Raw genomic sequence first — 24,044 nt, 5'->3', positions numbered from 1 at the left:
TTTCCCTTTCCGTGCGATTTATGCAGATACGTAACTCGACGGGGCGAATAAAATTTGAAACGGTGATTTCTAACAGGGTAAAACCTTACTTTGCAACTTGGAGTAGACAAAACTTCCGTCCCCAAGAGGGATAGAATTCTACTCTGGTCTGGACTGGATGAGGCATTGTATTGATTGTGTGTGCCATCATCCTGGCACGTGATTGGTTAACTTTCATAAATACACAGCAAGAAAAATGAGCATGCACTCAGAAGTGACAGACATGACATGTCTGTAGAACATATTTGAAAAATCTGCATAAATCTTTGTTTTTTATTTAAATCTTTAATCGGGTTAGCTATTTTGAAATGTTCGAAACAATACATTATTCATTCAGGGAATGAAAATGATGAAGATTGGCGATAGAATAAAATTGAACATCTTTGTACCAGAATATATCAAAACGGAAAATCGGCGGCGAAAAAAGGCTACCGGATTGACCTTCAAAATAATAATGGTAAACACAAATTTTGCCCTAAAACTCAAACTGGAAAAAATTATAGCTTTTCAGCATTTTGTTGCCCGTGGTAAAGATAACTTTGCCAGAGACTCAAATGAGTTTTCCCGTGAGCCAACGTGGAGGTGACGAACTCGGTGAGCACTTTCCTGCGGCCTTTTGACGCACTTCTAACCAAAATAAATTGACAGCTAATCAGAATGGAATCACCTGAATATTTCCGCTGATCTTTGATTTGTGTATTTCAAGAAATTAAAGTTGCTTTATACTCCGTGCTTAGAAACAGTTCATTTTTTAGGTGTTTAATATCGCATGACAGCTTCTGGCGTAACTCAGAGCGACTATCCGATTTCCGATTGATTTGTTCGAGATTGATACTTCAAGGTTAGATGATTGAAATTCAAACTTCAATTACTGGACCGAACGTTTCGTCCATTGTAGTCCGTAAAAAGGTGTCAGCGGGCAAACGTAAATATGGCTAAAAGATTGATATTAAAGCTCCATGTTACAATTCATCCGTAGATTTTTCGTTCTAGCATATTTTTACCGCTGATTTTTTATTTTTGGTTCCTCCCTGTGTTGTTTAGAAATCAATAGTTAGCCCTTTTCTAGATTATATTGCAAATTCTGTGCTAAGGCTATGGTCAGTAAAAACTTTCTAATTACTATTACTTTTTCCTATTTTCGTAACATCGTACCGACAGAACTAGTAAAGTGATTGGTTTAGGAATTTGGTTGGACTCAAAAATGACCTTTGATTTGCACCGTTCTTGGGTTCTGGGCTTCGTATCCAAGGTTACAAGGAACTATGCCTATGGGTTGACATTAGGGGGGTAAATTTTCGTATCCCAAACAAATCTCTTCGAAACTACTACCACCAAATAACCACTATACCTTATTTTAAAACTATGAGCTGTTCACAGCGTGTATTTATTCCTTTATTGCTGTTAAAGACTGCTTTGAATTTGACGAACCAACCCAACATTTTGTGAATAAGCTTAGAATTTTGATTAGTTAGTAAATTTACTCATTGACATAAATGTGTGTTTTGTATGTCCAAATGCTTCTATAGAACAACGTTTTCTTGTAAAATGTAACTAACAAACGTTAAGTACAAAAAACTAACTTTTAGGTAACTTTTGTAGAAAATACTCTATAACTCTGTACCCAATGAAGATAGGAATTTTGTTTGTTCAGCGAAGTTTCATATTTTCCTAAGTTCTAAAACTTTGCCGAATAATCCATTCCTCTGGGGCTGGGGCCTAGCGTGGTTGGTAACGTCTCCGCCAACCACGCTCGACGCCTGGGTTCGAATCCCAACGCCGACATAGGTGTCGATGGTTGTGGGGTGGCGTGATCCAGTCACAACCAACCCAACTGGTCTAGATTCAATCCCAATCCCTGGGATCACGCCTTCCATCGCATGAGGAAGTAAAGCCGTTGGCGCCGGTCCGTTAATTAACGGGTTGTGAGTTAGGGTCCTGGATGGAGTCGCCTCCCTGGGCGTCGGTGATTGGCACAACAACAGTGGCGGAACTAGACCGACGGAAAATAAGCGAGAATGAAAAAAATCCATTCCTCTATCTCTCAACACACAAAAAAAACACCATCCATACAAACAATTGTTTCGAAGACACTATTAAGCTAAGGTGAAGGTGAAAGACGCTATGGAATTAAGTTCCGCTTTTTGCCTTTTTGCACCACTGTGGACCGGTTTAATGACGAATGCAAACAGTTAGTCGAGGAGAAAAGGGTAGCACGGGCCAGAATGCTGCTACACTGTACGAGAACGAACGTGGAACGGTACCAATAAGCACGGAACAGCCAAAACTTAGTTCTCTGAAGGAAGAAGCACCAAAGAACTGTACCAAGCTAACCACACCCGGAAGTTCTGCGAGAAGCTGAACAGCTCCCGCAAAGGCTACATACCGCAAGTCGATATGTGCAGAAGGTTGGATGAGTGTGAGGAGATCGAAAAGAGGAAGCAGCACTTTGATGAGCGTCTGAACGACACTGAGTACTGGAAGAGGGAATGGAAGATGTCCCATCTACAAGAAAGGCGACAAACTGGAATTAACCGGGCAATCACTTTGCTGAACGCCGCACAGTGCGTTGACCCATAGACAAAAGTTGAAAATTTGATGATTTTTTTCGTCATTTTAAACTATGTTTTTATGTTAGTGCAACCTTCTACCATCGTATTAGTGTATTTGTGCAAGTTTCTGACGTCTCTGACACGAGTAGTAAGTGGAAACAGAAACAAAGGTTAGCGAGTGAAAAAGCAAGTGTTTCAAAAGACTGAGATTGGCGCATGACGCTTTCTCTCTGATACACATAAACTAAGTGACTTCTAATCGAAACTTGGCATGGATTATCAGTTGGTAAACATAAAGTTATTCACAAAAAAAACTGGAAAACATCAAAATTTTCAAACAAGTCGTGGAAAAATTTACCAAAATTTACCAATCTGAGATTTATGTTGAAAGTTACTATGAAAGCCAAAGAAACAATAGACATTAACTTCAACTGCTAATTTGTGCGAATTTTAAACTTTTTTGCATTTTTGTAGGTCAACTTGCGCGCCAGACACATAAAACCTTATTTGAGAAGTGGCATCAGCAATCAATTGGCAGTAAAAATGATGCGGTTTTCTCGACAACGATGGTATTTGGATTGGAAGATGCTTCTAAAGCCAGTGAGCCAGTTGTGAATCTACAGGGTGCTGCGTAGCCGCAAGGTTACAGAGTCCGCTTTGTCAGGCGGGTGGTCGTGGGTCCGAATCTTAGTAGAATCAGGCCATTCGATGTCAAAAAGATGTTTATTCTCAGGCTCCCCACTAGTTACCCTTCCTTTACGCTGAAATCTACAATACCTTTGCGTGACTTCCTCTTGAAAAACAATGGTGCCTTTTATCGATAAAACTGGCCAGAAGGACGCACAACGAAACTTCTCCAGGGAATTATCATTGGTGATATTGTGCAGGAGGAACGAGGCTCGGTATAGGAGAAAAAGTAAGCGTGTAGAAGAAAGAGTATCACATTACACACAAGCACTGATAAAAAATAATAATCAGCATGCCACTTCTCAATAGCGGTATTGCTAAAAATAGAAGTGCGGGATACAGCAGACACCCGGGCATATCTCACAATAGATCAACGATTCTGGTCGCAGTGAGGAAGTCCATACAGAAAAAAAAATCGATCGAATCAACACAATGATAGCAGTTTGGTAATACTAATACTGTAATACTGTTCAAACTCTCTAGTCCATAATATTATCAAACTCTATCACACATTTAAATTTTTCCCTAGTACCATAATTGGTTCACTTACCCTAGGAGATAAATCAAGTTTTGGTCTTTTGTATAGTATTTTTCATAAAAAAGTCGTTCAAATAGAAATTGTGCTGAAATAAAGCCTTATACGAAGAATTTCGACTTTTGTCCAAGCTTTCCATATGTTCAACGCACTGTGCGCCGCCTACAAAATACTCTCCAAAATATTTTGCTATCGACTATCACCTTCTGCGATTATGCACGGATTTTCGGACAAACTAACGTAATTGGTCAAAGCGACGATGGATCTAGTGATGTGTATGGTTCGAGTATTGGGGCACTCTCGAGCCCGTTCGAAACTCTCAGAGGTTTAAGGCAAGGTGATAGTCCCACGCGCCTACTGCTTGTTGTTGGTTTCGCCGACGGAGGACTTTGTATTCACGGCATTTTTGGAGGATCTGCGATTTGGAGTAAAGATCTGGTCAGTTGTGGACCGACCCCCAATTAAGCCGGCCTGATAACTTCCCACAAATCTGTTAATAAGGGGTGACAGTCGCAGGAAAATTATTTGAGATATAACTTTGTAGGCGGCATTCAGGTTAGTAACCGCTCGGTAGTTTTCACAATCTAGCGTGTCGCCTTTTTTGTACATGGGACAAATAACACCATCCTTCCACGCCTCCAGTAGGCATTCCGTTTTCCTAACCTTGACAGTTAGCCGATGCAGACAACTGGCCAACTTGCCCAGGCCCATCTTGAAAATCCGATACCGTCCTTGCCAGCTGTCTTGTTGTTTTTAAGCCGCCGGATAGTATAATTAATTTCACCTCTACCTTTCGATCACCTCACGATCATCTGTGAAGATATTCCCATCCTTTTCCATGCACATTTCGGATCGCGAAACAAAGCCTTTGCGGAATGCGTTGAATTTCTAATAGAACTTTCGCGTTTCATGAGAGCGGTACGGCTAGTAAATATTTTGGTAGTGCTAACGTAAGAGCTTCACAATACAACACTGATAGAACGGATACGTGAACGGGACCAGACAACAGCAATTATTGCTCTTACTTAATATAAAAGTTAAATTACACAGTGCAACAACTTTTTTGCCTTGGCTTCTATGTATGATTTTTTGATGAAGTTTGATGCGAAAATAGGTTCCCCCGAGTTTGAACATATTTCATATTTCAGTAGACGGAATTGTAACTCTAGTATTTTCTGCAATTTTATCTAACAGTGCATATCTAAATGCGGAGACGTTAAAGCGTTATAAATAATAATATATACTAAAAGAATGGATCTTTTATATAAACGCTGTCACTTCAGAAAAACCTTAGCTCCAGCCCAGCATATAACTTTAGGGATTTCAAGAAATTACGTTTATTTCAATAACCTAAAAAAGCAAAAACTCAATTACACGCTTTTTGCGTAGTTGTCAAGGTTTCGGCGACTGACAAGAACCGGCGACTGACCTTTTTTAATTATGATTTAGAGCATTTCTCAATGTTTTGTTATTTTTCACGATAGAAACTAGTTTTTTTTTCTCTTTATGCGAGAAACAAAAACAATACCGCGCACCGAGAAACAAAAACGAAAATTGAATGTATGCTCATTGAGAAAACTTTACCGATGATTTTTGGTACTCCTTTTACCGATAATTTATGGTACTTGAAAGAACCCGTTTTGATCTAAATGAAGTTTCTAGCGAATAAGTCCGGAGTGATTTGCGATTAGGGCGCAACTGGCAAAAGATAAACATTGGGGAATACCAGTTTGGAAATTTGCAAGTACATTTTTAAATCGTAATTTCAAAGGAAGTGATTAACATTAACATAAATACCAGAAACAAAAGTAAAATAAACCTGTCTAATAGTTTCCTCTAACCTTTATCAAATGAGCCTTAAAGCATTTTGACATTTTGGCCCACCTCTATTTCGCCATAAAGCGTTCTGACAACGAGATGAGCCCAGCTTTATTTCACCTTGTTTTTATTTTTGCCCTCAGTAGCTTTTCGTGCGCCTGTATTTTGAAAACATAATGTTGATTCGCCCTTTACTGTCGCCTGTTTATGAAATATTTCACAAATAAGCCCGTTGCTTCATAACAATAAAAAGGGATAGGCCCAAAGTTTTTTTTTTGTTTTGGGTGAACTGTTTTGTCGCCCTTCACTAAAAACTTGATTTAAATAGTTTTTTCGATTATTACAAGAGAAAGGATTCTTGCCATGAATTTTGTCAGTCTTTTCGAAACCAATGGTGTAATAAAACGATTCGTTTACAGTTTGTTAGGTGCGCCCTAATCGTGAATAACTCCGGAAATGTTAATTATTCATCAGCAGTAATTTTTACTCGATGAATAAAGACACCCGCTATAGCTAGCCACACACGTGCAATAACAATCCATACATACGAACGAATGAGGAATTTGAATCGATAGCGTGCGCGTTTATAAGCGACTAATAATTGCCACCATCCGCTTTCTGCTTCTCCAGAAAAAACCGTCCAAATGAGAAATTCAACTCGATAGCGTGCGTATGATAGTGGTAGAGTTTTAGACTGTAAATGATGAGGTGAATGTTCGAATGGTAGCTTATATATCAAGGTTTTGTCAGTTATTTGAAAAAAGGGGAAGTTAAGAAGAATAGGGAATGGTAAGGAAAGTAAAAAAGCATCGGAAACAGTGACCTCAACAACAACAACAACAAATCGTTTACAAAGTCAGATCGATTGTATCCGTTAGTATCGGCTGTGCTTGGGAATAGAGGTAGTGATTGGTTGCTCGGTATGATTTGAACAATCGATGTTATTTATAAATTTTTCAATAGTGTATCTCAAACAATAGGTTATTTTTATTACATAAATAATTTCTGATCGGTTGATGCCAAAACCTCAATACAGGTCGGACTCGATTATCCGGAATTCGATTATCCGGAATTTTAGACTCGATTATCCGGAATTTAATTTTTTTGGTGTCCGTTTTTAATTTTAATTCCAAAATTTTGTCTTTACCATTCCTTTTGGCATATTTGTTACCATTTAAGTCACTTCCGGCATGTTTGGGGCATGTTCGAATTAAGTAAAAATAATCAATGTCCAATTTATTTTTTTTGCTTCTCAAGATTTCATCCCCTTTCGCCTCAGAAATAACTTCTGGTTACGCCATTGCATCATACAAGTAGAATAAAGAAAAGAAATATTTATTTTATGTTCGTTAATCGCAAAATTTCAGTGTTTTTATGTGATTCGATTATCCGGAAACTCGATTATCTGGAATGAAAATTTTTTTGATGTTCCGGATAATCGAGTCCGACCTGTATTGTGAAAAGAAATGACTGATATATAAGCGCTCACAACCTGATCACTTTTCCTTGGTTTTCCCTGGTTGAATTACTAGATTTTCAAATTCAGGCGCTTCGATATAGACGTTAGTCCAACGTCAAAAGTCTCAGGAATCGATTGGTTGGTGTCTGATCCACGTAAAACGTCAGCAACATATCAATTGGTCGGTGTTAAGTTAGACCGGACCAAGTCGCAAAATTGGAAAAAAAAACGAGTTAATGATAGCATTGAATCAAGATTTACTTGAGCTACATCACACAACAACCAGAGTTGATTTATCTCTCAAATAGCAAAACTTATGGCATATTTTTTTTCTGAATGATCAAAGAAAAGCAATCATAGTGTGCAGTCAGAACGAACCAAGTGTTAGGTTATTGGCAACTACAACCCACATCCCTGTCATGAACGTCATCCCCATACATTTCGCTTGAAGCCGTTTTTCTCTGGCTCTCTGGCTCGATTATACGTCAAAAGGCTGTCAGTGCTTGCGAAACAGCCGATTAAGCACCGTCCATGCCAGATCAACTGTTGCTGCAAGTTGTGTAAAGAACTGCAGAAAGCGAAAAACGATTGTTTTGTTTTAAACGTTTCATGGATTTTGTGCAGGACATAAATTGTCACGTTCAAACATGTTTCAACATGTTCCGGATAGCCCTACATTCAATATAGTTAGAAGCACGCAAAAAATCTGTACAGTAACACATTCGGCATAATGAACGGAGCTTAGGACCATATTTCCAACAGTAGCGCCATCATCATCGGCGGCGGCTTCAGGAAACTGTTGCCATGACATCGGTCTGCTACAACCCAGTCACATGTAGGAAAAAATCAGCAAATAGACGAATATTCAAGCGATTTTTTGGATTTCTCTCTATTAGAGGATACTCTCTTCCATCATTCATCGGAATCATATATGTTTTACACACAGAAATGTACTTGAATGTATTTTTTGACGAATTTTATTATCGCTACGCTGACCATTTATCACACTTTATAGTATTCAGACAGAGTGGACCATGTGCCAAGCAGAAAAAAATTGTAATTACCGGAGTTATTTGCATTGGTTTTAAGCCAGCATAAGTTGATTTCAAAGCTGCCAGGCACCTTATAAAAAAGTTCCAGAACCCGTTAGCCAAACGAGTATACTTTACCAGTAAAAGAAAAAAGTTTAAATGGTCCACTATGGTTGAACATATAACTAGAAAATGTTAGTCTTTAGTGTGAGTAACACAAAAATTTTCGTTCTTAAAAACAAGTTCCGATTATAATATTGATTCTGACCTCAAGAATAACGATTCTACCAAGGAATCATATCCTAAAATGGTAGATAAAATTGATAATAAAGTGAGAGAGGATGGTTGCGAAAACATTCATTGTGTTTGTTCAATAATATTTCATATAACTTGTATTATCTTTGGTGCTGAAGAAGCAAAAAACAAAATTTTAAAACTTTTTAACTGTTCGATTGATTGGCTATAAATATTTTTTTCAATTGATCAGTCACAATGAACCAACTCATTACATATCATTCTTTTGATCAGTCAGAGTGGACCAACTTCACCTAGTCAGTTACGTTACCGGTCATTGTCGAATTCATAACGCTGTTTTTTTTTAAATTGTCACTTTACACGATACAGTCAAAGAGTAACTCTAGCTCATAATACCAAAATTACGCGGAAATATGGAAATCTCCAAAATTCACAGAGTAGTAAACTTCAAACTCGTTTTTCTCGAAATAACCAAAATGTCACTTGGTCCGGTCTGACAATACTAAAATAGGTTCTCTTCGAGGTTAGATTAACTTATTTGAAATCTGTTCAATGTAATATCAAGAATGTGAGCGATACTCAAAGATACAATAACAACTTGTCTTTACATGATCCTCCCCTTTTGCGGGGAATTGGTTGCATTTTCGGCCAGGGCCGGTCAAAACTTAGAAATCTCGCTTTAGCTATGAGACAGAATCATCGCGTCTTCGATAAAGCTTAATGCGACTCCCTCCCATAACTTTTTTTTCTTGATTTCTCCATGATCGGACCGGTTGCATTGTTTAGGTAATCTTTTGTAGTTTTATGAAAAAAAAAAAAATTAAAAAAATGAGCTTTTTTAAATAATTGATTTTTAATTTTTCTTCAACCTTTCTTTCAAAAAATGAATAAGTTTTTTAGAGTGTATATTTTGGCCTTTCTCCTAGAAAGGTATAGCAATCACTGGAAAAACCGACGGTATAAAAGTGGTCCCAATGGCCGAATGTCATATACCACTCGACTACTTTCGACGAACTGAGCATTTTCTGTATGTATGTATGTGTGTGTGTGTGTGTGTGTGTGTGTGTGTGTGTGTGTATGTGCAACTTTTTTTTCTCACTGACTTTTCTCAGAGATGGCTGGACCGATTTTCATAAAATTAAATGCAAATGAAAGGTCTAGTTGCGCCATAGGTTGCTATTGAATTTCATTGTAATCGGATTTTTAGTTTAGAGGTTATGTATCAAAATGTAAAAATCACGAAACATCAATATCTCAGAAACCGCACAACCGATTTCAATAAAATTGGTTTCAAATGATTGGGCTGTCCCCAAAACCCTTAACTTTTGAATTTCGTTATGATTAAACATATGGTTTAAAAGTTATGTAAAGAAAAGTTATCCTGAGGTTGTTTAAACTCACTCATTTTTCTCAGTGATGGCTGAACCGATTTTCACAAAACTAGTGTCAAATGAAAGGTCTAGTTGCCCCATCGGTTGCTATTGATTTTCACTGCAATCGGATTGTAACTTTGTCCGTTGTTCATAAAAATGTGAAATCACATAAATTATGTGTTTTCATTAAATGAAAGTAAATATATTGACTTTCTCCTAACGATCACTGGCTAATTAAAAGGTAGAAAAATGGTTCAAATGGCCGAATGTCATATACTGCTGAACTCAGTTCGACGAATCGAGCATTTTCTGTATATATGCATGTATAGGTGTTTGTGTTTGTGCGTGGGTGTGTACGTGTGTGTGTGCACCTTTCTTTCGCATTCACTTTTCTCGGAGATGGTCTGACCGATTCTTTCTATCTTGGTGTCAAATTAAGGGTCTATTTGCCGCTTAGGTTGCTATTAAATTTCATTGTGATCGAACTTTTAGTTTTGGCGCTGCGTCAGAATGTGAAAAACGCTTTTATATCTCAGAAGCTATGAACATAGTTGAATTCAAATAAATTGGCTTTCAAACCCTTAAACAATGAATTTCATAATGTTTAAACATGTGGTTTGAAAGTTATAGAAAGAAACGAAACCCGCAGACTGTTTAAAACTACGATCAAAATATGTGGCCTCAACATCATTTAAATTTAATATTGTACTATTTCAATGTTTGCGGCCTTGCTCGGGATTGAAGTTGAAATTAAACGTCATTTCTATCATTTCACTTTTCGCCTTTCTCCTAGAAAGGTATAGCAATCACTGCAAAAACTAAAGGTATAAAAGTGCTCAAAAGGGCCGAAAGTCGAATACCCAGTGTTATGAAAATGTCTGCAAGACAATGACAGCAAATTTCCAACTGATCCGGCTCTCATTGTATTGCACAGCTCTCACTGCTCCCCACACGTTCGGTGAACAGTTCGACAGCAACTGACGACAGCACACATGCAACTCCATACGGACTGTTATTTTTCATCTTCATATGTGTGTTGGTATTTCCAAGCTATCGTAAATGACAGCCTATAATCTTCCGACATCCTTCAACACGAATCCGAGCGGGATGTCAGGTGATTATGATCACGACAGTAAGGCCGATGAAAGAATGAAAGAGAGATGGTGCGAAGCACGTTTTTTCTTACGTGGGGAATAATATCAACAATGGAAACGGTTTGCTTTGTATTCAATATGCCACCGGCCTGTGAAAAAGGAGAAACGAAAAAATGCAAGTCGACGACAGCCGCAGCCGATCAGCAGGCTGTCAACAGGAACAGGACATCCTCAAAATGAGCAAACTAGGCTGTCATGTCCGAACGAACAAAATACATGCGCAAGAATGAGCTGTCGTACGCAACACAACACCGTTTCTTTGCCTTGTTTAAGCTGTAGCTGTATATGAGCTCTCACAAATAGCGCATGCATGAGGCTGTCAGAGTGAAGAGAGGGAAAAGTCGTCAGTCGCTCTCCAGTCATTCTCCTAAGCTTACGTATACCACTTGACTCAGTTCGACGAGCTGAGCATTTTCTGCATGTGTGTGTGTAACGCTCTCCCAATCTCACTCGATTTTCTCAGAGATGGCTGAATCGATTTCAATGAAATCAATTGCAAATGAAAGGTCTAGTTGCCCTTTAAGACCTTATTGAATATTATTGTAATCTGATTTCTAGTTTAGAGGTTATGTATCAAAATGTAAAAATCACGAAACATCAATATCTCAGAAACTACACAACCAATTTGAACAAATGAACGGGCTACCTAAAAACCCTCAACCTTTGGAATTTTATGAAGATTGAACATATGGTTCAGAAGTTATGGAAAGAAACGTGTTCTGGAGACTGTTTAATCTCATCAGTGTCATATGGAAAGTCTTGTTGCCCCATAAGACCCTAATGATTTTTTTTGCGAACGGATTATTACTTTTCCTGTTATGTTTAAAAATGTGAAATCCAGCTATGAAATGGAACATATTCCGAAGACTACATAAACTCACTCACTTTTCTCAGAGATGGTTGAACCGATTTCTACAAAATTAGTGTCAAATGAAAGGTCTAGCTGCCTCATAACACCCTATTGAACTTTGCTGTAATCGGACTGTAACTTCGTCTGTAATGTATTGAAATGTGAAAATCACGAAACTTCATTATCTTAGAAACTACACAACCGATCTGAACAATATTGATATCAGATGAACGGGCTAGTGAGGGATATACTGATGAATTATGATTGAACACGTGGTTTCAAAGTTTAGCTCCCCCATACGTTCCCTTTTCATTTGATTGTAATCAAACTTAAGCAACCGTTATGTTTTAATTTGTAAAACAACGAAAGTCTATTATCTCAAGTATTACACGACTTATTTGAACATAACTAGTGTCATACAAACGAGTCATCTCTCAAACTTACAAATAACAAACTTCATAAAAAATTGATATACTGTTCAAAATTTTTTTAAAGAAAAGAAATTCAAAGACTATTCAACACTATAGCTGCTTTGATCAATATATATGGCCTCAACATGATTTAAATGTGGTATCGTACTATTTAAACGTTCCCGATATCGCTCGTGATTAAATTGTTCAAAATTAAGAGTCATTTCTTATATTTCGCTATTTCTGAAGCACTAACATTACGTCAAATTTCATATTTTATACTTTAATTACAACATCAATATTTTAGAACCCAAAGAGTGAATATACCTTTTTGGATTTAAGCATTCATGTGAATCTATTTTTACAAATAATAAGTTTGAATGAGAAAGGCTGAGTCTGACCGCTAGGTGGATTAATTTAGGTTTTTTCGAAAAGAATGTCTGTGCAAAGTATCTCTCAAATCAAAAATGGTTGCCAATTTAGGTTGCCCGTTTTTTTGTGGAATTACTCTGATGCAATCCAGATTTAATAACAGCAGAACTGTAGAGCAATTGTTACAAGGTTTCACTTTGGGTATTGCAGAAGCGACAATTATCGTCTTGTTTGGGACTTATTTTCCAAAACATCAGCAAATCTTAAGTATTATCTTTTATCTCGACATTATCCTCCTGATTGCTTAAGCGTTTATTCAGTCAACCAGTTGGTCGTAAAATCTCCGCTTTCCCATTGTATCAACTCACTGTTCAGATATGCTCAAAGTTTCCCTCAACTCCTTGGTTGTGGTTAGTTTGCGAAACATAAACTGACACATATTATACCCACTTCAAATACGACTCCGAACAAATTTGCTGCTACGCAAATCATGCTGGTGCAGGAAAAATCGGTTGACTTTCAATTGTTCCCAGCTGTTCAGTTGTAAACTCGACAAAGTTCAGCTGATCCGTTTAAGCAATTATTTCAACTGTGAATGCAGTACAAGAGTATAACAAAACTTGAATCACACTAAAGCGCTTGTGTAAAGAGTGCAAGCTACGAGAAGACTGTACTTCGCAAACAAGCTTTGACGATAGAATGCGATGGCGTTAAACACCGAAGCACGCTTTTTCTGAAAAGGTCCGGAAAATAGTTTTTCCCTTTTATCAAAGTTTACAGTGTCGGGTTACTTTGGTTCTAATATTGGAAATTTTAGTTTCCTATTTTGTTTCGCAGGAATTACGCTGAGTTAGTTTTGGTGTGAATATGACAAATTAAAAGCAGAAAAAAATTACAACCTGAAGTCAGCTTTAAGGATTGAGCAATTAGAAACATTAAAATGTAAACCATCCTTAATAATCCGATTTCAGTAAATCATATTAAAAAAAACTTTTCTCTCGAGCATCTATTATTGATCTAAGAAGAAATATGAGAAGGGAGGTTTTCTCCGGTAAAAATTATTCAGCTCCAGACCCAATGCGGTATATTCTTGTCTTCTGCAGACCGCACCGTAAAGCTATGAAATATGCACTCGCAGCTTCGGTCGCTGCTGCTGTGAGCAAGCATTTATCTTATACGGTTCTGAAATGTCGAGATTTGATGCGCATATTTACACACTTTCCGGTTGTGTTGCAACTGCGCTAACCATCATCAGCACAAGGCATGACCCATTATTCATCAGGTTGTAAATCTAATTACTCTGAAGCATTATTGAAACTGAAAGACAGTACACTACATTGTCGCTTGGGGACGGGGACTCGGAGGAGAAGTTCGCATATGTTACGGCTTTTGCAGCTGCTGCTGCTGTCAGATGAAATCCCCTTATAGGGCATATGTTCTGGAATGGCTGTAGCAGCCCTATGTTGGCTGGTGTAGGGTGGGGGCATTTGTGTGCATAAGGCTTCAAATAGAGACAACTCTGCTTCTCTGCTGCAAGTCTGATATAGAAATTTCACCGTCAAACTCAATTGTAATGATGAACAACACTGTCTTTCATTAAGAGTTGCTGATTCTTGGAACTTTTGCCAAGAATCTCGATTGTCCTGTTGCTTTTCGGAAGCTGATGAGTGTTGGAAGTAGTTTCAGTCTATTTTGTATTTGTGCTGTCTATAGGTATACAGTCTTTTTTTGTGATCTTTTGCATCCCGCTAATCAACGACACTCGAAATCTGAATTTTAGATCAATTGTCTGAGACATAACAATACTTCAACTAAATGAGAGTTTGTCAAATTTTAGTAATCTCTTATCAATCTGATTGTAATCACTTTACTCCACTGATTTTGCACAGTAGAGTACCTGTTGACATCCGCAGAGAATTAATGTTCTAAATAACAACAGCTTCGAAAACTCTCTGAACTATCTCATAATTTGCTGAATATCTCAAAGAATTAAGTGGGAAGCTCTTCCATGATTGCGAGGTTTTATTGAATTCTTTTACGGCTACCATTACTCACGATAATTATATTACAGGAAAAGTACAGATTTTCAAAACATTTTATTAAACTCCTCTCTGTACTTTTGTGAAATAAACCTAATTATTAACTGCTATTTATCACCGTTCCAGAAACCACTACCGGATGTCCACCGCCGGATTTCAAAATCTCCCGCCAGCGGAAGTCCTTCGCCAGTACCGAGGCGCCCTTTGTTACGTTTGAAACCACACAAGTCAATTTACCGCAGGACTTCACTACTGCCGAGTTGGAGTTTGTCGATGGCGGCAAGGCAGCTGCTCTGGTCGGTCAGAATGTGGCCCTACATGATTCCCATGATACGCCTTTCTGGTGGGAGATGGGAATACAGAACGCCGAAGCTAGGGAATCTTTGGCAGCGGCATCTTTTCCCTCGCATCACAACAAAAAACGGGCTAAACGAACAGCGAGACGCTCGGTTCGGCGCTACCGGAGGTCACCTTTTGGACAGCAGGATGGGCAGGAGAATGTCTTGCATCAGGAGCTGACGCCGGTTATTGTGATCAACAACATATTCAACGAGAATGATAGTGATCACAGTGTGTTTGATAATGTGTTTCTGAATAGTAACCAGCTGGAGGAGGAAGATGAGGAAGATCAGCAAGAGGCTGACGAGCGCGATCGATATGTTGATCGGAATGAAATTGGAGATGTGGTGGAGACGGAGCAAATTGAGGTCCACGGTGCTAAGACAAGAGTTAAGAGAAAGTCGGGTAAAACTACAGGAGCGTTGAGTCGCGCCAAAGGAAGTGGAGGTGATAGTGGAAGTAAGAGTATCACCAGACACAATAAACAAGGTAGGTGGATTTTTCAAAACGGGTTTCTTTTATAGTTGAGCATAGAGATGTTTTGGTTTTGTGTGTTGTTGAGCTTCGGTAGATAGAGAAGTGTTAAATCTCAATCCCGATTAACGTACCGATTTGCGCTCTGAATTGGAAAACTATCCGAAATTCAAAATTTTTCATATTCAAATTGAACGACCTGGATTGACTGATTTTTGGAAAGATTGATTGTATTTAGATGCACAAGAGGCAGGAAATATTTAGCTAAGCGAGTATTTACTTAACCAATACTGAAAAAAGAACATGATCTAGATATCTCGGACTTGGAGCAAGACGGCCACAAAATGCGTGACGGGAGCGTTACCGCAGAGGGCGCCCAGCTCGGTCAGGACCAAGGGTCCATGGTACGGGTTAAGCGTAAGTCTGGTAAGGCGACCGGTGCGCTCAGTCGGCCGAAAGGGGGCAGCGATAGTGGCAGTAAGAGTATCAGTCGAAATGCCAACAAAGGTGAGCGATGCTAGTACATAGAGATTCATTACCTTTCGCACATTAAACGCGCCAAAAAAACCTGCTACTGCGCTACACTGCAGAGTGGAGATCCTCAGTCCACTGTATCCACGCTTCGAGCTGTAGGGCAAATCACCCGTATTCCGTTCATCTGACATATACACACTAGATCCGATTCTACCGTTTTTAAACAGCGACTTCTTTTCGCTTAGGTGTGAATTGTAAAACGTTTGACGCTTTCATTACGCTTCAGCTTGTCGAATCGCTTCAGAGTGTCGTTTCTTTCCAAATGTTCTAACTGTATTTGAATACCTCTGAACAGGTCAGTACGACGAGGATGGCAGTTATGTTCCGCCCTTACCTGATTCCCGCGAGAGTCCAGATGAGGAGAAGGAGAGCGAAGAAATCGAGGAAAGTCCAGAATTGCATCAATTCAGGGAAGTCATGGAAGTGCGATTCCCAGGTGAAGTTGGACCTCTAGGAGGGCACCGACTTTGCAAGATTCAGTGCATCAAAGGGCACTGGGTAGGGCCTCTGTGTGCCATGAACGAACACGAAGTAGATGAAAACGGTCAATTAAAATTCGAGCCTTTATATAAGCGCTGCGTTGTGGATCAAATTCCTCCGCATTTGCTGTTAAGCTATAAAAATGTCTCCGTGGTAAACTCCCAATTGATTATGTGTTTAGTTTTATCTGCGAAGTTTGTTTACTTCTAGACTTCTGGATGGGACCTACCGCATGGACATACTCTTCAGGCCAGATGTCGCGATCTTGGCTTGTATAAACTGCTCGGCGAAACTAAGGTACTTTGCTCGAACGGTCTGTGGGCTCCAAAAATGCCCTCATGTGTACCAACCACTCTGCTAACAAATTATTCCGGTAATTCATGACAGTTTAATTTACAAATAGCAAATTTGAATATTTATTATGATCTCAGATGACAGTCCACCGTCAATTCGAATCAAGGTAGGCGTAGGATCCGCCGCATATGAACCATCCGGGGTGCTAGCCGTGCTGCCAACCAGCACTATTCATCTAGATTGTATGTACCCAAGACGACGAGGCTCACCCGAGTGGACCTGGACTGGATGGTTCCGACAGTACCTGACTGGTATGATTATTACACGCTGTTAAATTTGCAGTTCATCCAAAAGATCCATCAAGAAAACGTATATCAGTCACATGGAAGTGCCTCACAGAACTAAGAACTAGTATTCTCTTACCAAGTGATTTCCCTTTCTTTTTTGTGTTTTTTTCGGAACCTGCGTACCTTCTTTATCGTCCCGTGATATTCAGTAGATATGCCTGACAGGGATACTGTATTTAATCAATTCAACCCAATTCCTGACTTTTTCAATGTAGGTTGGTCGGCAGTGCCGGAGGAGAAAGCATCCCGCTATCGGTTAACAATCAAGGACATTCAAAGCCAAGACTCGGGCACGTACACTTGTGCATCTCCTCGTGGGTTAACCAATAGCATAGTGATTATTGTTGCTAGTAAGTCGGGATCGGAAATGCTATGAAGTTAACAGAGGTAATCGTGATTTTTTTTCTGACATTTTAGCATCACAATGTGCGGCTCTTTCGGAACCGAAACCACCACTTTCATTGCGACTGGAAGGGATCAAACTGGGACAGCGAGCTTTGTACCGATGTCCCCTTGGTTACACCTTGCAGGGAACGGCTAATGCGACTTGTTTGGCTTCAGGTAAGAGTCGTTTTATGCTTCCTTGTGTAATTTACTTCGAATTGTGAATGTCACTGACCAAAAATAAAACATGTCAAAAGGTCGTATGTGTAAACGTAAACAAAACGAGTGAGAAAGGTTTCTCTTATACTCCACCAGCAAAAATTATCTCTCTCGTTTTTTTACGATTGCACAGGTAGCTTTTGGCATGTTGCTTGAGAGATGTTATGCTACGTTCCCAGGTTTGGCCATGTTGTTTGTTTACTTTGACTGACTGAAACTTTGATGTCTACACAAGCAAAAATTAGGTTATTCATGTTAATATTTCACGTACGTCTTTCAAAGAATTAACGATTAGCGTTTCGAAGCCTATATTTTTAGTAACGCTAACAGCTTCGCAAAACACTTCAAAAGCGAAATAACTACCGAAAATTAGTGTCGCCATTTCGCGAATTAGTGGAACGGTAACCAGCTTTAATTGGTAGACATTATTTCATATAATGAAAATATGTTAAAGTCCGCAAATCACGATTTACCTCATGAACAAATCATCGGATAGGCGTGAAAACTTATATGCTGGAGTTTCTGGGGCCGAGAAAGGTTATTAGCGTTTGCGATTAAAAGTTGACTTTTTCGGAAGGTGGTAAAAAAATTTCGGATGGTGGTAAAAAACTAACTAAGACAGACAGATTTCATTTGTTAACATCCCATGGAACGTAATTATGCTAGATTCCTCGCAAAAATTCTACGCCCTGAGAACGGCCTTCCGGCAGTTAACCAGAACATGTTTTAAACATGTTTTTGTTGTTAACTGGTGTAGGTATCTTTTCGAGTTCTTTCTTCGATATATTTATAAATTCCTCCTCAATTTTCGCGAAAAAATTGTTGGAGTAGATTTTACGCTTCAGGTTTGTCCAGAAATCCTCGATGGGACACAATTTGGGGACGTTGCCAACTTGGGGGTGGGGGGGCGGCTTGTGTTCGCCAACTTGAGTACTACATCGATAGTCAGCCGCTCCATCTCCTCTAACGATCGCTCGAATAGTGGGCCGACACCGCATCTTCGTCCCTATAGTATTTCTTGATGCATGACGCAATTTCCACGTTAACGACCAGTCCGGAGCAAAAGAATGTCAGCCACAGCAGCACCTTCTTGGGGAACTTGGTGTGTGAAATGAACTTCACCTCGGAGCTCAATTTCTTCGTGGGGAAAGTAAAGCACGAAGTGCCCTGCCAGTCGTTGCCATCCAAAGTGAGACAGGTCTTAGCGTCCAGCACCACCGCCACGTCACGATTTGCCGGGAAAATCGTTTTGACCATCTTATTTAGGCGTTGTCGCTGGCCTGCAGCTCCGAGACCAGTACACGGACTATCGGTACCTGACATATATGTCCATTAGGGTGTCCCAAAACTGCATCAAGTTTAGAATCCCGGGGGCTCACCCTCCATATGATAGGAAATGGTGTTATGAACTAACTTTTGTTCAGCAGCAGCTCTAGAAAATGTTTTCAACTGGCCCCAGTGACTTTTTTGAAAAAATCTGGTTTTCTTATGTTGAATCCAAAAAACATGTCCAATTATTCATTTTCTCATGTAACCTAATCCTTTTATGTTTTTTACAGGTATCTTAGGGCCCAAACTATAAGAGAAATATTTGTTTCGGATTGTTTATCGTCAATTTATTTTCCTAAAAAAAAATTTTATCCTTTGGAGTTACATTTTAACTTTCAATCAATAAAAGTGGGTATCAAGCCTAATGGGGATAGAACTGAATATCATCAAAAGATAGGAATTTTTATAGGGAAAAACTTTGCGAAAGACTGCATAGCTCTAAAATAACGTGATTTCAAGTTATTCGTGATTTACTGTGAAATAAAAAGTTGAATATTAATATTTAATGACTCATGGGTTACTGTGATCGATACTGCATGGCTAGTTGCGTCTGTGCGTGGGAAAGTAAATCCATGAAAATCTGAAAGGGAGGGCTACAATGAAAATGAAACACAGATTTCTGCATAACTCAAGAACTAATAAAAAAGTGGGACCAAATTTGGCATGTGAAGGTTTTTGGAAGCAAGAAATATTTCTATGGTTTTTGACTTGACACCCCTTTTTTCTCCTCTGGGAGTGGTCCCATACAAATGAAACAAAAATTTCTGCATAACTCGAGACCTAATAGAACCTAATTCGGCAGGTAGAAGTTTCTGAGAGTAGGATAGATTTCAATGGTGGTACGACGCCCCTTCTTCCTCTGTAAGAGAGGGGTTCCATATAAATAAACCACAAATTTATGCATAACTCAAGAACTAGTCAAGTACAGTTTCGGACATAAGTTAAGCAACTGGGTGGTACAACAGATAACTTTTATTATTGCTTGAAGTGAAATCACTTTTGCAAGTATTTATTCAATCCATATGTTACTCTAGCAACAAGTAATTATACACCATTTTGTAGAATCACGTTGTGAAAAGTTTCTTGGCAGCACTGTTCAAAAATATTAATAAACTCGTGCAACATAAATTAAGCAACTGGCAAATTTGGTAAACAAAGTGGTCGATATAGGTTATTACGTGGACAATTACTACTGTTTCACAGTTCCTAACTTTCAAAATTGATGAGATGATCAAAAATTGTTGAATTCGGGAATTTTAATTATTTGCTGAAGTATTGGGCAAAGTTATCTATAGAAATGTCACGTATTGTGTACAGTAACGACTTGAAACCAAAAATAATTGAATTCATTCAACAAGGACGTACCCACAAAGAAGTAAGTGAACTTTTTGGTATTCACAAGTCAGTGGTATCCCGCCTACTGAACCGATATAAAGAAAATGAAATGGATGAAACGGTTGCCCGTTCCGGTCGTCCGAGGAAAACTAGTCCATGAATGGTCCGCGTGATCAAACGACTGTTTTACATCAGGATCCGAAATAAGGAACAATTTAGGTTTGGATCACAGCGATGCGTAGCAATAGCATAAAAGATATGCAACAAAATATTAAGAAAATCAGCTATAAATAATTGATATTTTATAGTTTTTATCTTTTGTTGTTTAAAAATCATCGTATTTCAACTTCTTCTGTACTTACATGTTACATGTTACATGTACACTAAGGACACTTTTTACGCGGTTTTTTATGCGGGTTTTTTACGCGGATTCCGGAACTTGCGCGGTATTTTTTCTGCCCGGATTTTGGTTTCCCTTCACTCGGAATGCAAAATTTACGATTGTTTTTTTACGCGGATTCCGGAATTTAGGCGTTTTTTTTTACGCGGATTCCGGAAATTACGCGGTATTTTTTTTGCCCGGATTTCGGTTTCCCTTCACTCGGAATGCAAAATTAACGATGGTTTTTTTTACGCGGACTCCGGAATTTACGCGGTTTTTTTTACGCGGATTCCGGAATTTACGCGGTTTTTTTTACGCGGCACGTATCCCCCGCGTAAAAGCGACTTCAGTGTACATGTTAATTTAAAATAAATAACTGCAACCTCTCTGAAATGATGTAAATGAAAAAATAAAAAAAACATAATCCCATACAAATGAAACACAAATTTCTATATAACTCGACAATTAACCAAACAAATGGAACAAATTTGACATGGGGGACAAGACATGTTTTAGGGTAGTTTGATACCCCTCCCTCCTCAGAAAACAAATATCTACATAACTTCCGAACCAATTAGGCAAATGGAATCAAATTTGGAATGTGGGGATTTGCAAGTACAAGAAATGTTTCTATGATGATTTGACAGCCCTCCCTACTCTGGATGCGGGGGATGGATTCACCACAAATGAAACACATATTTCAACCAATTTTTCTGAAAAACAGCTTCAAATGGTCAAGATAATGCACAAAAGCCAAAAATTGACCATATTGAAATCTAAGATGGCGACTTGCGGTTTCTAGAAAACAGACCAAATTGTCCGTATATCACCCAATATGGGTATTTCCGGAGCAAGAATGATTTCAGAGGCCAGACTCCACAGGGGCGAAGTTTGCCGGGTCATCTAGTAAAAAGTGATAACAAACTGGTTATTTTCTTAATAAAACTTACTCAGAAATATCAATAACATTTTTACTTCTCAGGAAATTGGTCATCGCCTCCACCGAACTGTCACCCGATTCAATGTCCTCCGCTGTTCTTGGAGGATCCACATCTCAGCCTGGTAGAACTAAACACATCCGCCTGGGGTCGGGCCGTATTCCGTTGTGCATGGGGCTATCGCTTGAGTGGTCCACCTGGGCTCGAGTGCGAACCAAACGGCCATTGGAGCGGCCCCATTCCAAGATGCCGAGGTAAGAATTCATCTGTCGTCAATAGTTTGAAGTAAATTGTTTTTATTCCGTCTATTCATTTTTACCGTCTATTCAGCAATCCAATGTCCCCAGCCCCTGGTACCGATCAACGGTCGTATCGACGGAACAAGCGGATTGAACACGTTTGGCCAGCGTCGTTATGCCGTTGGAGCACTAGTAACATTTAGTTGTACCGAAGGGCACCTACTGGTGGGGGAGGCGTCAATAGTGTGCACTGAAACTGGCTTCTGGTCGCACCCGCCACCATTTTGTAAGTAAACCATTTCCTTCGCATCCTAGCTGTTGTCTTCGTCTTCTTGTTGTAATGTGAGCAAAACAATATATATGAAAAATACCAATCAAATGCACACAACTAAACTAATTCACAACTCCAGATAGTTCCTATTTGTGTATAGAAGTGACCCATAATTGAAAACCATTGATTGTGTAAATCAACCCTTCGTACGTACACTGTACTATTTGCTTGCGCCGCGTGGCCACCAAAACCATGAATCTAAGCCGAAATATTTCAAAATCAAACTCCCCGATTGGTTCCCAGCTTGGCACGCGATGGCTAACCATTTAACGAGCTCTCGGCGTGTGAACCTAGTTAGTGTCACGATTGGATTACGCTTTCCGGTCCAATCCGTACCCATAATCGCCTGATTTTCGTTTCGCCAGGTAAGGCCCAATGTCCATATCCCGGAGATCCACCGAATGGGCTGATAGCACCGCTCAAATTCCATTACGATCCGGGAGACTATCTGACGGTCCAGTGCCGGCCCGGATTTGTCGAGCATGGAGTGAACGGGGGCCCACCGGAACGTCCTCGCTGCACGCCCGAGGGTGACTGGTCCGGACCGGTTCCACAATGTCGAAGTTACGAGGAAATTTAACTTTACTAGAACGGATTATGGTTGCCGAGCCTCAGTAGGTACCACATTGTGATAACAGTGAAGTTTATACAGGACAAGTCTCTTGTTTTGACATGAGAAAAAACTAGGCAACAATGTCTTTAACAGAAAAAAAACCATGGTTTGCAGTTTTGTGAGAGTACAACTTGTAACGGTTTTACCCCGGTAGTATGCAGGCGAAAATTCGCGATACATATTTGAAACCAAATTAGTCATGTTTCGTACGAACACCTTAGTAGATATCACTCATATAAGCCTCCGAAAGCAATTATTCTGACGAATTTACTTTCTGTAACAGTGTAGTAATGCAGTTATTATATATAGGTAATAAGATGAGAAACTACATAGTATTGTTGTAAATATCGGCTCCAAATCAAACAAAGAGAATATATCCAATGGAATGATTATTTATTTCGATCTATCAATCTACCAACCCTATAATCAAACTAATCATAAACAATCATATCTTGGAAGTGGATGAAACAAACTCATACACACTTTGTCTATCGAATCTATGTAAAACGCTTAGATCACAACGATCGAACTATTAATCGCTGGTGAAACGTTTACATCTTATTATATTCACATTTTCAACAGAGCCACTTGTAATTTCCAGAACTGAACTGTTATCTGTGCTTACATTATTATCACATATGAAACAAACAAAAAATCCTCCGATCTTTTTACGGCAATCTTACTTTTATCCTCTTGAAATTAAACAAAAACAAGTGAGTTAAACTCAACACGAAGCATATACAAGTTTTGAACTTCGCTTAGGTTTATCAGAATTCCTTGAACCCAATATATCCAAAAGGAAACATAATTAAGGTTGTTATTGTACCGAGGTCAACTTTACCCGCATGGAATAAAATTACGTGTATTACACCCTAACAGCGGCTGTTTTTATTTAGTCCGAATGAATGCCGGTTTAAAAACTTTTTTATTATTTTAGTATCTCAACTTAAGTCATGTTAAATAATAGTGCAAATATTGAAAATATGTTTGTCATTAAAAATATTTTTTCACTAACTGTAGTCAGTAGTTGAAATGCTGGGAAACAATGCAAAAATATCATTATCTTATAGTGCTCATTTTAAAAATCCCTAAAAGAAATCCTTCGCACGGCTATGAGCATTAATGGTATACTGTGATTGAACCGCGTAAAATCCGAATCAGTGTACTAATCGAGCGTAACAAAACACCTAACTTGGCTGTGTACGTGCTGCGTTGAGTATTAGTGAATGCTC

The 24,044-nt window shown here is 39.0% G+C and overlaps 1 protein-coding gene across 3 annotated transcripts in view; it reads left to right on the top strand.

Annotated features, from left to right (window-relative positions):
• Nucleotides 1–23,688, top strand: part of LOC129728809 (locomotion-related protein Hikaru genki) — a 63,803-nt gene extending 40,115 nt beyond the window's left edge. Inside the window, exons 3-12 of one of the 3 annotated variants that reach the window (XM_055687274.1) lie at nucleotides 14,701–15,402; nucleotides 15,700–15,894; nucleotides 16,217–16,554; nucleotides 16,612–16,774; nucleotides 16,833–17,006; nucleotides 17,258–17,392; nucleotides 17,460–17,603; nucleotides 21,674–21,883; nucleotides 21,960–22,154; nucleotides 22,565–23,688. In XM_055687274.1, the coding sequence (XP_055543249.1) occupies nucleotides 14,701–15,402; nucleotides 15,700–15,894; nucleotides 16,217–16,554; nucleotides 16,612–16,774; nucleotides 16,833–17,006; nucleotides 17,258–17,392; nucleotides 17,460–17,603; nucleotides 21,674–21,883; nucleotides 21,960–22,154; nucleotides 22,565–22,779 (2,471 nt within the window). In that variant the 3' untranslated portion in view covers nucleotides 22,780–23,688. Of the gene's footprint in view, nucleotides 1–14,700; nucleotides 15,403–15,687; nucleotides 15,895–16,216; nucleotides 16,555–16,611; nucleotides 16,775–16,832; nucleotides 17,007–17,257; nucleotides 17,393–17,459; nucleotides 17,604–21,673; nucleotides 21,884–21,959; nucleotides 22,155–22,564 lie in introns of all 3 variants that reach the window. The other 2 variants (XM_055687273.1, XM_055687275.1) reach the window with 2 other exon arrangements.
• The last annotated feature ends 356 nt before the right edge of the window (nucleotides 23,689–24,044 follow it).

This window comes from Wyeomyia smithii, chromosome 3, assembly GCF_029784165.1.
Source record: "Wyeomyia smithii strain HCP4-BCI-WySm-NY-G18 chromosome 3, ASM2978416v1, whole genome shotgun sequence".
NCBI lineage: Eukaryota > Metazoa > Arthropoda > Insecta > Diptera > Culicidae > Wyeomyia > Wyeomyia smithii.
This window is presented reverse-complemented; position numbering and strand designations above follow the sequence as displayed.